The 14945-nt window shown below is 40.0% G+C and overlaps 5 protein-coding genes across 5 annotated transcripts in view; 1 reads left to right on the top strand and 4 right to left on the bottom strand.

The window, feature by feature from the left end:
- The window catches only part of LOC108076160 (uncharacterized), a 54004-nt gene that overhangs the window by 27617 nt on the left and 11442 nt on the right, over positions 1-14945 (top strand). Inside the window, exons 4-6 of the mRNA XM_017168886.3 lie at positions 5879-6053; positions 14339-14471; positions 14797-14940. Of these exons, the coding sequence (XP_017024375.2) occupies positions 5879-6053; positions 14339-14471; positions 14797-14940 (452 nt within the window). The remainder of the gene's footprint in view (positions 1-5878; positions 6054-14338; positions 14472-14796; positions 14941-14945) is intronic.
- On the bottom strand, positions 675-2796 carry Or59b (Odorant receptor 59b). Its single transcript, XM_017169443.2, has 3 exons — positions 1989-2796; positions 1582-1939; positions 675-1523 (listed from the first exon to the last, which is right to left on the bottom strand). Exons 1-3 carry the CDS (start codon positions 2756-2758, stop codon positions 1455-1457), a joined length of 1197 nt encoding a protein of 398 aa, XP_017024932.1. The 5' UTR covers positions 2759-2796; the 3' UTR covers positions 675-1454.
- Or59c (Odorant receptor 59c) lies at positions 3178-4957 on the bottom strand. Its single transcript, XM_017169442.2, has 2 exons — positions 3924-4957; positions 3178-3782 (listed from the first exon to the last, which is right to left on the bottom strand). Exons 1-2 carry the CDS (start codon positions 4697-4699, stop codon positions 3320-3322), a joined length of 1239 nt encoding a protein of 412 aa, XP_017024931.1. The 5' UTR covers positions 4700-4957; the 3' UTR covers positions 3178-3319.
- LOC108076535 (uncharacterized) lies at positions 5035-5700 on the bottom strand. Its single transcript, XM_041777078.2, has 2 exons — positions 5608-5700; positions 5035-5524 (listed from the first exon to the last, which is right to left on the bottom strand). The coding sequence occupies exon 2, from the start codon at positions 5515-5517 to the stop codon at positions 5230-5232; it is 288 nt and encodes a 95-aa protein (XP_041633012.1). The 5' UTR covers positions 5518-5524; positions 5608-5700; the 3' UTR covers positions 5035-5229.
- On the bottom strand, positions 8282-8922 carry LOC108076534 (uncharacterized). Its single transcript, XM_017169445.2, has 2 exons — positions 8757-8922; positions 8282-8488 (listed from the first exon to the last, which is right to left on the bottom strand). Exons 1-2 carry the CDS (start codon positions 8878-8880, stop codon positions 8319-8321), a joined length of 294 nt encoding a protein of 97 aa, XP_017024934.1. The 5' UTR covers positions 8881-8922; the 3' UTR covers positions 8282-8318.

The following is a 14945-nucleotide window of genomic DNA, read 5'->3' as shown; positions in this document are numbered from 1 at the left end:
CCTGCTGCGGCAAAGAGTTTTCCTTTGTCGAAAGAGTTTTCCTCGCGGAGTCATAAATCCTGGCATTGCAGACTTATTAAATTATTGCCACACTTTTCAAGCAAGGACTTTCATTTAAGCCTTGCGCGAACATTTTTCACACCACAACCAATTTGCGGCCAATTCGGGCGCAATTAATTTGATTATATGTTTGCGGTGCACAATGCAAATGTTGTGTCTTTTTTATTTTGGCCAACAAAAAAAAAAAGCCAATTCGCGCAGTGATTACCTTTTCATGGCATAATTAATAATATTTTTTGTTCGTTATTTACCACAGGCCGCCCATGGCGCCCAAATGGAGCAATCAATGGTAAAACGAGTGCATTTAATAGCCTTTTCAGTTTATTGGTTGTAATATTCAAAAAATGATTAATAATGTCGATTTAAGTGCACTCAATATATATATAAGCATTTAGTCTAATTGCTAATGGGGCAGGGGGATGGAAAATCACTGAGCTAATGAGGGGGCAGTAAATTGTTTAGAGGGAATTAATAGGATATAAACAGCTGAAATTAATTTTTAATGAGGTTTCAGAGGAGTTAATTAAAATAAAATTGTATTATATAGTGAGGGGAAGGAGTGATTTAAATAAATATATATTTGCTTAAACTTTATTCATATAAAATGCCATGAAATGAAATTAAATTGCCAGACAAATATGAGTCTTTTTCTCTTCGATTGACCAAGATAAAGTTGACAAAAGGGAAAAATATACATAGACAGGATTCTTTCTTCTTTTTCGTATTCCTGCCATTGTTATATCCTGGCTATGCTATGTATACATTGCCATACGGCCAGTCCATCTATCTTGGCCGCTTCTAACCACTTTACATGTTTATGTACTCCTACTCACACTCATACTCAGGGACTTATACTCATACCCACACTCCTGCTGTGCTCATATGAGCACGCGTGTGCGGCAAGTAAACCGCAAAAATATGTCATAATATTTGCTTTCTGCCTGAATCCTTGGTTGCCAGTTTTTCCCTCTCCCTAGGCAGACTGGGCGATCCGTTTTATATTATTATATTCCGCCTCTGCCTTTTCGCTGGCTACAAGTCACGTGTTTAACATAAAATTTAAATAAAAATCGCATACAATATGTAAACGGTTATATGTACTTCCTGTGGTTCCTTCAGAGAAATATTTTCCATGGGCCTCGTCTCTCGGCCGTTGTAATTTCCGTCTGTTAACACAATTTGCAAATTCAGTCAGACTTTCCACATCCTTTGCCATTGCCATTACCATTTACCAACTAAATCAGCCAAAATCTTATGAGATAAGCCACAACATATACAGATTTTATGCAAATCAAGGACATAAAGAATAGCAGTTGGGATTTCTTGTTCCTTGTTGTTGTAGAAGTCGGGTACAGAGTGCACAGGATAATTCTAGATAATTTTTGAAGCTAATTTTACTGGAACTGGTCGGCCAGATTCATTTGCCGCACTATTGTGATGATGCTGAAGGCGAACTTGGCCACCTAAAAGTGTTTAAAAGTGAGTTGAAGTCTGGGTAAATTAGACAAGTCCCTGACTTACGCTTATGTTGCTGTTCATGGAGATGGGAAATATGCCTCCTGCTATGAATATTATAGGCTGCTGGACATGATGCATAAAGTGTACCAAGGTGGCCTTGTAGCGAGGCTCTGCATCCACCCAATTCGATTGGAATATAGTGTTTGCCAAGTCCTGGGCATCATCCAGGAGTAAATTGCAGGTATAACAAAAGGGAAATGTTTGCAGCAGGATGGTGATAACAAAAAGAAAAGAAGCCACTCCTTTCCAAAAGTTCGAGAAGAAGAACACATTGATCAGGGTCAAGCCCAAAACAGAGCCAATGAGGAGGAACTGCACGAAAATAGTTCTGGAAATCATGGGACGTATCATGTCGCAGCATCTAGGAAATAAAAGTTACTTAGAATATCATATCTCAAGCGCAGACTCACCTCAATATCATCTTGTGATCTATGACACAATTAACCAAATCCTGGTAGTTATCCGCCTCACTTCTCTCCGGATCCATTCGCAGATTTCTCACATGATCCTTCAGCACATCCATGTGCGCCCGAAAGATTATAGTAAACATCAAGGGATAAGTATCAGATAGCTGATCTTGCAGCACCGCAAAGGACATGGTTATGTACTCGAAAATAGCCTGAATCCACAGGCTACCCAGACCATCGCGCCAGTCCACAAAAGGATTATAAACAGACCAAGGAGGACGACCACTTAGGGCATAGGAAAGAAAAGTGGAACCCGCATAGCCACAGTAGATAAAGCTATAGATCAGGAAAGCATAATTGCAGCGGGCCACCATTTCATGGATCTTCTTGCGATCCCCATCACCCTTCAGTCGCCTGTCCAGATTATCCAGCAGCATCTCCGTTTTCCGTAATCTCCACAGGAATATATACGTAATCGTTGACTTTACAGAAGCTCCATACACGTTAATGCACACCTGCAGGGAGGTTAGAAACTCGCCAGGCGTAAAGTTCTTAAACTCATTCACATAGCTGATGATGAAGCCCACGGGCAGGTAGAACACACCAAAGGCAAAGGGCACACAGGTCCAGAAGAGATACACATACCGCAGCAGACCCTCTTTGGGCGGAATCCATCCAATAAGCCACATGGCCCTGTAGAGATATATATTCGCCTCGCGCGACTGCACCTTCTCCTCCAGCGGCGCCGGATGAATCAGCTGGAAGAGCACCATGGTCACTAGTAGTCTCTACCTACTGGCCAGCGGCTTTATATATGGTCTGTCACCCACGCCCACCTCAACCGATAATTGGACAGGTGCTTGGTTTCCTGCCAAAAGGCACGCCCCACAGCTTTGTGGCCTGTAATTAGAGTTAACCATCGGGCAAAGTGCGAACAGGGATTTATTATTGAAGAGCAGGCAGGCAGGCGCAGGTCTGTCAACTGTCAATTATACGATTAATTGTTAAATGGATTTTGCTAATCACTCAATTTAGGGTTAGAAAAACCTTTAAATTAACAGGGGAATTAATTAAATATATGGATATTTTGTTAAATCAAAAGCATATGTCAGAAATTATTTAATTGATTTCATAGATTTTCTTTGTCTATAATTTACAAATATCTTTTAAAGTTTTACATATGTTTTCCCCCTTCGCCTACGCCCCCTGGCCAAAGGATTCTCGAATCCTACCAGTGTGTACCCACTTGAGCGTTCAACTTTAGTGACTGTGCAACTACTTAACGTGTCTTTGTGCCAATATTAGTTTAGAAAATGATCTCCTCCTTTCCACCCTCACGGCTCTATCTCTCCTCCCAGCTCCCTATTTGTCTTAAACTTCTCCCCGAGATTCATTTGATTGACAATTGTAATAATGGTGAAAGCAAACTTGGCCACCGCTATGTTGCTCTGCACGGAAATGGGAAAAATAGAGCCGGCCTTGAACTCAATGACCTGCTGAGTTCGTTGCAAAAAATATATAACCGCCGATTTATAACGCTTAGTGGCAGTCAGCCAGTTGGAATGGAACAATGCATCCGAGAGTTTGGTGCAATCCTCGATGAGAAATTCACAGAGCAGGCAGCAGGGAAAGGTCTCCGTGCATATGGCCAGAATGAAGGCAATATTCGAAAGGATCATCCAAATGGTGTTGGGGAAAAACAGGATATTAAAGCCGGCCAGGCCAAGGACAATGCCAACCAGCATGAACTGGGCAAAGATGGTGTAGGATAACATGGGACGGATGATGTTGGAGCATCTAAAAAATCAAAATTTATTACAAATTTACAAAAGAAAATTTAGGGAAAAAGAAATCCTTGGAAAAAGGCTTTAAATATAATTTAATATATTTCAAAACCTCCGTTTTGACACTGCATTAAACCGATTTCATAATACTCACTCTATAATAGTACGATGATCCTGAATGCAGGCCACCAGCTCCTCGTAATGCTCCTCCTCACTGAGCTCCTCATCCTTCCGCAAATTCTCTATGCGATCCTTGAGTATAGCCAAATGTCCACGAAATAAGGATATAAATACTATAGGAAACGTGTCTGCCATCAACTCCTGTGATTCCCCAGTGCCAACCACAAAGAACTCTAGGATCGAGGCAACCCACAGCTGCCAGGTGCCATCCATCCAGTCCACAAAAGGATTATACAATTGCCAAGGAGCCTTCCCAGCCGCAATGCTCGTAAAGAGAGTCAGGATACTAAAGGCAAAGTACATGTACATGAAGAATATTATAATGCGATTCACCCGAGCCACCATTTGGTGGAGTATCAAACGCTGGCTGGGCGTGCGGCATCTCTCGTCCAATGGAGCTATCAGCTCGTTCATCCGCCGCATCCGCCACATCTGAGAATAGGTCACGCACGTCTTGATCACATTCCCCACACAGTTGAGGTCCACCTGCAGCGAGGTGAGGAATTCCATGGGCGTGAATCTATCAAAGTGCACCACATAGGTGAGAGACAACCCAAGAGGCAGATAGACCACACCCATCAGCATGGTGGTTCCTGTCCACAAGGCATATGCCCACCTAAGCCAACCCTTCTCCGTGGGCGGCATCCATCCAAGAAAGGTGGCAAAGCGATAGAAGTAGGCGCAGGCATCCAAGGATGTGACTGGCTGGTCCAAAGGAGCCACTGCCAGGCGTTCGAATAGCTTACTCATCTTGTCCAAGGAGAGATAAAGTACTTTTAAAGTGGTTGGTTGGCTTGCAGAGGGTTTTTATATATGGCGGGAGAATGCATTTCCTGATCTGTTTTTAATGCCTTGTCATTTTTGGTTTATTCATCAGGGGAGTGCTCCTTACCTCCTGAGTCCTGCGTTTATAAAGTCATTAGTGGCAGGATTGGCTTAGGCAATGCAAGTTATGCAAGTGAAACACTGGGGAAAATGAAACCCAAAAGATGGGAGAACTTGGGAGATATTATCTTTAAATTAAAGCTACAAATATTTATTCAAAAATTCGTATTAAAATATTTTTAAATAGAACATAACGAATATTTGCTTCAAAACACCTAATAAACACTTGTTTATTTAACAACATATTTTGCGTAGCCTAAAATCGAGCACACTTGAACATATGTTTCCTATGATTTTGTGGTGTCACTAATGTACAGAGTATATAGAGTATTTACGAGTATTTAGAGTATCTAATGGCGCATCTTTACCCAAGATTAATAACTAATTAAAATGTACTAAAAACGCCTCTTCAGGAGTCGTAAAGTGCGTTGCCAAAGACCTGGCATGGCCAGTTGCTGTCGCAAATTCTGCAGCATCTGGCCAAAATCCGCACCCTTGTTGTGTGGCGGCATGGGGAGCATGGCATCATCCGGAGCTACCTGTGGCCCACGGTAGGTTTCCACAACGGCGCGACGTTCCCGAAAGCCAGCAGGTGACATGCGTTGCACCGGCGTAATGGCCTCCATCAGAGGCTCCATCTTCCTCAAGTTTGGATTTAGGTTGGGATTACGTTCTGGATTCATTTTCTTGCTGGATACGAGTTTGTAAAATTTTAGGGAAATTTAGAAATTTAATAGTAAATAAAATATATAACTGAATTTTCGACTGTTTACCGGATGTGTTACTGAACTGTTGTGGGGGGAGTCTGAACGAGATCTTGACAGTTTAGGGTTGAAGTTTTAACAGTTTACTGGGTTTCCTTTTGAATTACTTAAAATATCTATTTTAAATAGTCTCAGTTTCTCGCAGTGCATCCCCTTGGGTGCTTACTACCCTTCGCTGGGCCTCGCTGAAAGGCTTATCGATTTCTGGTTCCTCTAATTACATTCTGCATAATGGATTACGCTATTGAACACCCTTTCCTTGCCTCCGTTGTCCTTGCAGCCTTTCATCTCTACTCGAATCGCACCGAGGAGCGCATCGAGGACGACACGCTGGCTGTAAAGTATGAGGACGGCAGATGGTCAAAACCCTACTATGACTGCGGTGGCGGCAACATTTGGATGCTGACCTACACGGTGCCGTTCTTTGGTTACGAAAATGGAACCTATCACTTCAAGTAAGTGGAGACTGTTAAAAATTATGGTAAAATTGCTTTATTTAAATTTTAAAATATAAATTCAACGAGGGAAAGTTTAATAAAGGAAGTGTAGATCTTCAAAACTTATAGACTATTCAGAGATGCAGATAATCCAGCTCGTAGAACCTTTTTCTACCCTTTTTAAACTACATATTTAAATTTCTAAAGCAAGTTCTGACTTTAATTTCCTTTTTAAGTATATTACTCGTTCATTCATAAATTTTTAATAATTTTAGAGCTTATTTTCTTCGTGTATCTTATAACAAAAGCGCATATGCGAGTGCATGCACATGACGGATGCCACTGGATGAGCATTCTATAAATAATTTGCAGTTGGGGAAATTTTGTAAGAAAACTGCAATGACGCCGCTCTGCGCTAAGTGCCAACGGAGCAGTTTTCTTAGTATAGTTTTTCATATACCCGCTGCTGCTACACGCTGGAAAAGCCGGAAAAAAACTGAGCGAATGGCAGTTTTTGGCTTTTGTCTGGGAATGGGAAAAGTAATTGAATAGCTGAATGGCTCTGGTGCGGCACGTGCAATGTGCCACCGACTGAGTTTTAGTTTTAGGACTTGCCAACCATCGAACTTTTTGGTCAAGGCGAAGGAGAGGAAAAGCTACCGAATTCCGCTCACGCAACGGGCCGAAAGGAGAGTGCGTTAAAAGAACAAAACATTCTTATGAAACTTTATAACGTGCCGCTGTCTTTTCATCTCCATTTTCCCCCAGCTAACTGTATTTTTTTCTCCACTTTAAATATGTTTTTCTTTTTTTCTCTCTCTCTCTCTGACCCAAATAGTTTTTCTGTTTCTGGGGAAGTTTTCCAATTGAAATTTCGGTTGTGTTCTGAAAGTGAATTGGAAACGAGGCGAGCCAATTAAGTAGTTTGAGTAGAACTCCATTGATGTTGCCTGGTGAGACATCATTTGTAAGACAACATATTTCATTGATTTGACTTTTGAATGAGTAATTACTTACCCATAAATCTTTAGTTTTGTGATAAATTCAAGCCTTTATTCGTTGATGTACTAAGTACCTTCCGCCCGATGACAGTTGCTAATTGAAAAGCACTTTGATATTTATGACAAAACGCAGTGTTGGGGCTTGGCTCAGCTAGCCTGTCATCGTTATTGTCTGCTTTTCCACTCTACTTCATTCATAATTCGCAATTATCACTTGGCTGGCAGCAGACAAACAGCTGAACATCACCAGGGAGTGGGGATACAGGGTACAGACAGCAGATTGCAATAGCAAGAACATCGTTTTGGCCAACAAACTATTTTCACTTAGTGGCTGCGAGGCGGTGGGGAGTGTTGGTGTCCTGGTTGGGCGCTGGCCAGGATTACGTGGCTCTTGTTTTTCAAGCCATTCTGATGTTTATATGCTTGTTATCCTTAAAAATCATCAGAGAATAAGTTGGAGAGTCTTTAACTATGATGGTGATTGGGGAATTTGTTCAGCTTTAAATCTTAAAAAGGTTGTCAGAAATTTGTAAAGATTGTATATTCATTTATATCGTATTTTAGCAATAAACATGAAAGAAAGCAAACTTTGCCCAGCCAAAGTTGGTATACCCTTGCAGGTAACAATTAAAATATATCATAACTAAGCCAAAAATGCATTAATTTCGATTCGGAAAGCAGTTTTGTGTTAATTTTTATTAATATAAAAAAACTGCATACCAAATTTAAAATTTTAAGAAATCAAAATGTTTGGCTTTTTTTGCTAATTTTAATGATGTAACCCCTTATCAAATTTCGCAAAAATGGCCAAAACATCGATTTCTTCCGGACATGTCTAGAAAGATTCGCATATTAATGCTGATCAAGAATAAATATTCTTTATGGGGTCGGAAATGATTCCTTGACTTAGAAAATTATTATTTTGTATTATAAAATCGGATTTTTTATATTAAAAAACTTATTGATTTTTTTAAAATTAAAAATATCATAACTCGGCCAAAAGAGCATTAATTTTAAATCGGAAAACTGTTCTGTGCAAGATTTTCTACAGTTAATAAATCTGCATACTTCAATTAAAAATTTTGAAAAAAATCGATTTCGTCCTGGCATATCTAGAAAGATTCCCCTGTTGATGCTGATCAAAAATATATATACTTTATAGGGTCGGAAACGTCTCCTTCACTGCGTTGCAAACTTCTGACTGAAATTATAATACCCTGCAAGGGTATAAAAATTAGTAAAATGTACAAACAAATAAAGGATATTATAATTGAATTATAATTTAATTCAAAAAGAACAGCTCCTTGGGCTCTATCATCTTTCTTTCCCAAATCTTAGCCGAATCGTCCAGCTTGGGCTTGAAGCAATAACAAGGATATATAATACGGGTCTCCAAGGGCTCGGCAGTGGCTCCTGGTCTAGGGGTTGTGGTGAACCTAAGCCTCTGATACCCTATACATATTAGAAGGATATTCTTTTATTAATTTTTTTTTTAATTTAATATTATTTAAAGTAAATATTTTACTTATTTTAAAACAATACTGTAAGTCTATGGGAATTTTTAAAACAAATTTCATAGAAATTGTTGTTTCACCATTTCTACGGCTTTTTAATAATTTCTAAAATATTTTTACCACTTAAATAATTAAAAATATATTTTCTAGAATTTATAATATAGTTCTAATAAGTCGTTAAATATTGTATAGCTCTAAAAACTCACATTTGTTTTGATAATACTGCCTCTGGAACCAGGTAAAGTTCCTATTGGGCCACTCTTGCCGGTACTGATCAGCCCACGTGGCTGCCAGACCAAAAAATAACAAATGCACCAAGGTCAGGAACATATCAAAGTATGGGAAAAACCCTCCCACGAGCCGTGGAAAAGCTCTGCCTAATGGCTTTCGTAATTATTGCAAGCAATTCGCTTCAGCCTAAGTAAGCGTTTAAAATTTAATTACACGCGAAAGGCACAAAGGCAGGGAATGCGATGCTCTATCGCAGGTGGGTCCCTGTGCCCCGACATCGTTTTCAAAATTTAATTAAAGCAATCAATTATAAAACACCCCCGCCGCCGCTGCCTCCACTCACACATGCCTACTTACGCGTTCGATGACTTTCCACGCTCAATAAATTTCACACGCAGCCTCTAGGAAGGAGGGAGAAATCAGGAGCAGGATCCTAGGCAGGACCTTCTGGGGAAAAAGCCAACTGTCTGCCTGGCTAGGGCCTGCAATTAGTTGCAACATAAATTTGGTCTAGGCTAGAGAAGGAGGAGAAAGCATGGTTTGAGCGGAAAATGTAGCCTATTGTTTGGCTTGGAAAATTTCACTAGGGACGGAGATTTTTGCTGAAAAAGTAGGTATTATAGGGTATGAAGTTTTAATTATTAAATTAATATTAAATTATTTAATATATTTCATTTTTATGCTAGCATTTTTTAACAAAAAATGTATTTAATATTTGATAACGTCCAAAGTTCCCTGTTTAATTACTTGCATTAAAATTTATTTAACTTCCCTTATAACCCCCTCAAAAAAAAAAAAAAATAAGATAAAATTTACAGTACCTAGTTGTTAACCCTTGAATATATTTAAAACTTTTTGCACTTCAATTTAGCAGTTGCTCCTCTGCCTAATTGAGATGCCCCCCTCAACCGTCCTACAGTAGTAGTTGGCGAGCAGAATTAATGTGGAAATGTTAAAAGTTCTTTAGTTCAGCCACCGGAACAGTGGAGAATATTCAGCATAGAATGCACTCCTCTCGGCAGCAGGACCACGTCAAACAAAGCTCATTTGTTTCACGGGCTTACAGCAGCAGCAGAAAAAAATGACCCAAGTTGAGGTCCAGCTTCGGCTTCATTTTCCCCAGGAAAGTTTCCACTGCTAACTGGTGGCCACATGCCGCACCGGACCCTGTCCGTGTCCGGCTCGTGTTAATAATGTGCTGCTATCAGTTTCCCATTAGTTGCTAAAATTAATTTGTTTACGTTGTGGCGGAAGCAGATGAAAAAAACAAAAAATAAATGCTGAGAGAGAGTACTAAACGAGTCGGTAGTGTGGCGAAGCGTGGCGGAAACTTGCTAATTAATTTCATTTGCCATGCGGTGTGTGTAGCTGCCTCATTTTTCTTAATTGCATGAAATATGCAGGCAGGCAGGCAGGAAGGCTATCACAAGCTACCAAGCTACCAAGCCGAAACAATAAGCATCCACATTAAGTTAAAGTTAATTTTATTATAAATTATTTGGCTTGAAGACTGGCCAGCAAATCACATTAGTCGCCCAGCCGCCTGCTGCGAAAGGGACCGACCGACCTCCAGCCGTCGAGCAGAAAAGGACCTCCTGCTGGGGCAATAATTTTATTTGATTTCATTTAAGTTTCGCTTAGCGTTCACAACTCTGCGGGTACCCAGGCCAAGTTTCAATATTAAACGGGCCGCAGGGCGGCTGTAAATGCGAAACAGTAATCCCGGCATTGTATTTACTTGACTTACGAGTATTGTACGAGTATTTCTGCTGCAATATGGCTCACTCAGACCCACTCCAGCCCGTATCCTTGGAGCTCTGGCATAATGATGCAAACGGAAGCGGAAATCTCAAATATCAGGCAATAAGCCAGCCTTTGTGGGGCTCCGGCAGCTGCAGCGGTCTGAATGTGTGCTTGATTATGAGTTTGCATGTTCAACATGTCGGCCCTCTCGGAGATGCATATGAACATAAATCCAGCTATATATTCTACTATATATGCTGCATAAACTATGCATTCGGAGAAGGTACAAGTATTCTAGCAAAACAAACATTCCCGGTTCTTGGTACTCTAACAAAACCCATCGCTCTAAGTACGGAATGAAATTCAAAGAATTTTTGGAAGTTTTAAAGGTTTTAAGCCCTGCAGCTGAATACCTGCGTATTTTACTCACACTCTCTCTTTCTAAACATTAAAGCTCACCTGGGAAATATGCAAAATATTTGCTTTAATGTGGCCTCGACAGTAAGCCCTGATTTTGGCCAAAACTTGCAAAAAGGTTTGACATTCATTTCGGGCCTGTCATCGGGCCATATTAGAAATTAGTTTGGAAATTACACAGGTGCACTGGGGGAAAAATATGACTCAAAAGGAGCTTTACAAATTTTTAAAAGAATTTTTACAATAGGAAAAAGGAATTATTTTGAACAAGATCTTCCCTAGTAATATTTTTAATAAAGTTTTAAAGACTTTTATGACAAAATTTAAGTTATAATTAAATAAATTATATATTTACCATGATTTTTATTTAGTTTTTAAGTATAACTTCGTTTTTATTTATTTTTCTATAGTCTAAAGTCAACCGTTTTCAAAGATATTTACCCATTAAAGGAATTTAGTTTTTTAAATAATAGAAAAATATATTTATAAATTTTTTAAAATATTTAATAAAATAAACACAACATTTTTCCATAGTTAAAAATCATAAATAAGTAAAAAAAAAATTTAAAATAATTGGTTTATATTTTAAAACCAACTGGAAAAAAAATGTAAGAGAAATCCTGTATTTCTATTTACAGGAAATTATTTTTGTACAACTTTTTTCCCACCGTGTAGTTAGGCTCAAAATATGGCAGATGAAGTGTGTCTGCGGGTGTTTTTGGCCACCGTTCACTTTGCTGGTGCCTAGGTGCAAACTACAAAACTGATTACGTGCATTAGCTGCCACGACCGAAAATTGTGGCACGCACGGCGTATACGTAATGTGGCGCAGCGCAGATGAGTTGTTTACAAACTGGCAGCTACAACACTGTAGCTGCGTGATGGCGGTTTTGGTTTTAGGATGGTACATGCTATTACGTTTGCCACTCTCTGCAATAAAGTTGTTGCCATATTTTGGTTACGCAGCACTAAACAGGGGAAAGTCCCCCACTGCCGCCCAGATCCCCAGCTTTATGAACTGGCAAGGAACACTGCTACTAGTGTCGCCAATTTTAAATAGCTGGCACGTGCACGTAGTATATATATAGAGTATTATTTTGGTATAGAAATCCCAGAATGCCAGCTACTCAGAGATGCATTTCACTTATTCACGTAGTGCGTGTTTATAGCACGTGCGCCACATGCCAAGCTGCAAGCTAAGCCACAGCAGAGCTTTAAATTGCACTCGAAATTTAGTTAGAACACTTCACTTACTTATGTATACGAGTACAAGTACAAGTCCATTAAATTATAAATTCCGCTTTGACGATGTCAGCCTTAATTGGAATTCAACAGGCTCTGACTGAAATCCAGGCTGGGGGGGAAAATAACTTCGTTTAAGGCTCATTCGTAGGCATTAGGCAGAGCTCTGGCTCAAAAGGAAAGGCGTTTGTCATACGTATAGATAAATCAAGTGACCGCTAGATGATAGGCAAACATTGTCACATAGCCTAGGCATCTCCTATATATGTATATGTCTCCCCTAATAAATCAATATGGACACGTCCCTCTGTTTGTGTATACATATATATATTCCTGGACAAACTCATTCGGTCCGGGGCTCAATCAGCTTATTTTCTAATATCCGTTTACAAATTATCTTCAAAAGTGTCAACAACAACAAAGCCAGACACGGACAAAGGCCAAAAGGAAGACATGAGCTGGGAAAACTGAAACCACAGCAAATAGAAATGCCAAATAAGAACGAAGGGACAAAACACATATGTATGTACATATATCCTGGCTAAAAGGACGAACAGAGAAACAGAAAAAAAAGGCCATTCGGGTCCCGGACATAAAGGCGTTGGGATCAACTGGCCGGGAATTAACATAATCATTACGATAATGTAATATGGCCATTGTGCAGTCCGTCCCGTCGCTGTGCATTTCCCAGGCAGTAGTAGTCCCTTTTTCCCGAATCGCAATCAATAAGTTGTCAGAAACAATCAAATAAATACAAACTGATATGTCAATATTAACTGACAGCCGCCCCTCACATGCACCATTATTCTGAACCCGAATTCGACTCGAATCCTTAACCGAAATCCAAGGCATTGGCCACCGGATATAGCCCCACCATGGGTGGCCATCCATAGGAGAGTCAGGGACCTTGAAAGGCCAAAGGGAAAAGGCAAGCGAAAAGTGCGTAAGAGGAACTTTTCCCTTTGAAGAAATGAAATGAAAATCAATCTACACCCTAACCTACCTCTACTCTATATTTTATATGTATTTTGGGTTGTATTTTTTAAATATTTTAATATGAATTTTGAGGAAGAAGAGGTTTATTGGAAGAAAATTTTCTGTAGAATTTTAAGATGGAACACAGAATATTCTAGTACATTTTTTTTAAACTCTTACAAAAAAACTATGAAATCTAAACTAGTAAAAAATCATCTCAAAAAGAAATTCCTTTGCCCATAGTTTTCTCCTTAAAATAGCCTTGAGGAAACTAGAGATACGCAAAACAAACACCAAAACCAACTGCCAAAGGGATCATGCCACACACACGCACAACAAAACTTCCTCCGACTTCCTCTAGGGAAAATGGGAAAAAGGGGGGAACAAAAAGGACAAGGGGAAACATGGGGAAAACATAGTGAAAGCTGACGAAAAGCTTGCCAAAGGTCGAGGCGTGAAAATGCGGACAGGCGGGCGGACTGAGATTATGCGTAAAATTCTACATGTGTTCCGGCCGAGAAGCTCCAGCTGTCTGGCCGCAGGACTCCTCTGGATTCTGCTTAGGTATGCGTGTAATTGGGTGGCTGCCCATTGCCAAAGCCATTGCCGGCGGCGACCTTTTGCGGAGGCATATTGGGTTTCAACTATATCCTGACGAGGGAGGTGCCCCAGCGACAGCTTACTGTGCACCCTTTTCATGGCTTTATGTCTTTGTAAAACGACAAGGCCAACCTTAACCCCATATACCCCTCATCCAGAGCAAGAAAATAATTTTCTGCTATATGTATTTTTTTTTTTGTTCCTTCTTCCGGAGCTCGTTTTCAAAATGGAGAAGGGCAACCGGAACCAAGCACGCATGTTAGTTTATCCCTTTTCTATTTTTTTTGTTGTGCAAAATCCTCGCCATCTCTCAGACATATGCACAATCAAAGTAAGAATTTATTGTTTGTTATCGCCGGGGACTAGGGAAATAAAGAGTAGAAACTAGAACTGCGACCAGGGTCCATAAATATTCCCCTGGATGGTACACAGGTTTTATTGAATCGGGCTTATAAATGGCGCCATTTGGCTTAAGTGCCGCCCAGTTGATTGTTGGCCTGACAAATTAATAACATAAATTTTTAACGCCTTCTGCTGACTCTGTGTTTTGTGTTTGTTTTTGTTTTTGTTTCGCTTGCAGGGGCACATCTGGCATTGATATTGACTTGCGGCGCGTGGACATCGACCAGTGCCCGCAGCGCCACACGCCGGGCACCAAGCGACCACTGAACATCTTTGCTGGGACGGATAAATGCAAGCAAAGGACCACAATGGTAAGGGAATACACTGAGGGAAATTATAGATATCACAAGTATATATAATATAAAAATATAATGATTCATTTTGGTGGAAATTTAAATTGAAATGTGAAGATTTTAATGACAATTTAAAAAGAGAAAAGTTTAGGTACCAAAATAATGATTGTTTTTATACAAGATCATGAAACCTTTTTGTTATATAAATTTTTCTTTATTTCCACTACCTTTTAAGCCCGAATTTTCCTCACAGTGCAGTACCCTCTAAATTCTCCACAGTCAGCACTTAATTTTCATCTCTCATTTAACATTTTCCTCTCCGCCCTGCTTTTCCGTATCGCAGTGCGAGGCCATCATGGGATTGGGTTTTCGGCGCGGCTCCTACAAATGCCTGTGCCGCAAGGGATTCTACTTTCCCGACGTGGTCTCGCTGCACAAATTCTTCAACGGGAGCCTGTTGGAGGAGGAATACGAGAAGCTGATGCTGGTAAG

The sequence above is a fragment of the Drosophila kikkawai genome, chromosome 2R (assembly GCF_030179895.1).
Source record: "Drosophila kikkawai strain 14028-0561.14 chromosome 2R, DkikHiC1v2, whole genome shotgun sequence".
Classification (NCBI taxonomy): Eukaryota; Metazoa; Arthropoda; class Insecta; order Diptera; family Drosophilidae; genus Drosophila; species Drosophila kikkawai.
The sequence above is the reverse complement of the archived record's forward strand: the minus strand, read 5'-3'. Positions and strand labels throughout refer to the sequence as shown.

Excerpts from the sequence above, each read along its gene's own strand:
- Or59b (XM_017169443.2), bottom strand. The coding sequence starts at position 2,758 with ATGGTGCTCTTCCAGCTGATTCATCCGGCGCCGCTGGAGGAGAAGGTG. Across the intron at positions 1,940-1,988 it reads GATCACAAGATGATATTGAG|ATGCTGCGACATGATACGTC; the intron begins GTGAGTCTGCGC and ends TTTATTTCCTAG. Across the intron at positions 1,524-1,581 it reads CCATGAACAGCAACATAAGC|GTGGCCAAGTTCGCCTTCAG; the intron begins GTAAGTCAGGGA and ends AAACACTTTTAG.
- Or59c (XM_017169442.2), bottom strand. The coding sequence starts at position 4,699 with ATGAGTAAGCTATTCGAACGCCTGGCAGTGGCTCCTTTGGACCAGCCA. Across the intron at positions 3,783-3,923 it reads GATCATCGTACTATTATAGA|ATGCTCCAACATCATCCGTC; the intron begins GTGAGTATTATG and ends TTGATTTTTTAG.
- LOC108076535 (XM_041777078.2), bottom strand. The coding sequence starts at position 5,517 with ATGAATCCAGAACGTAATCCCAACCTAAATCCAAACTTGAGGAAGATG.
- LOC108076534 (XM_017169445.2), bottom strand. The coding sequence starts at position 8,880 with ATGTTCCTGACCTTGGTGCATTTGTTATTTTTTGGTCTGGCAGCCACG. Across the intron at positions 8,489-8,756 it reads GCAGTATTATCAAAACAAAT|GGTATCAGAGGCTTAGGTTC; the intron begins GTGAGTTTTTAG and ends TAATATGTATAG.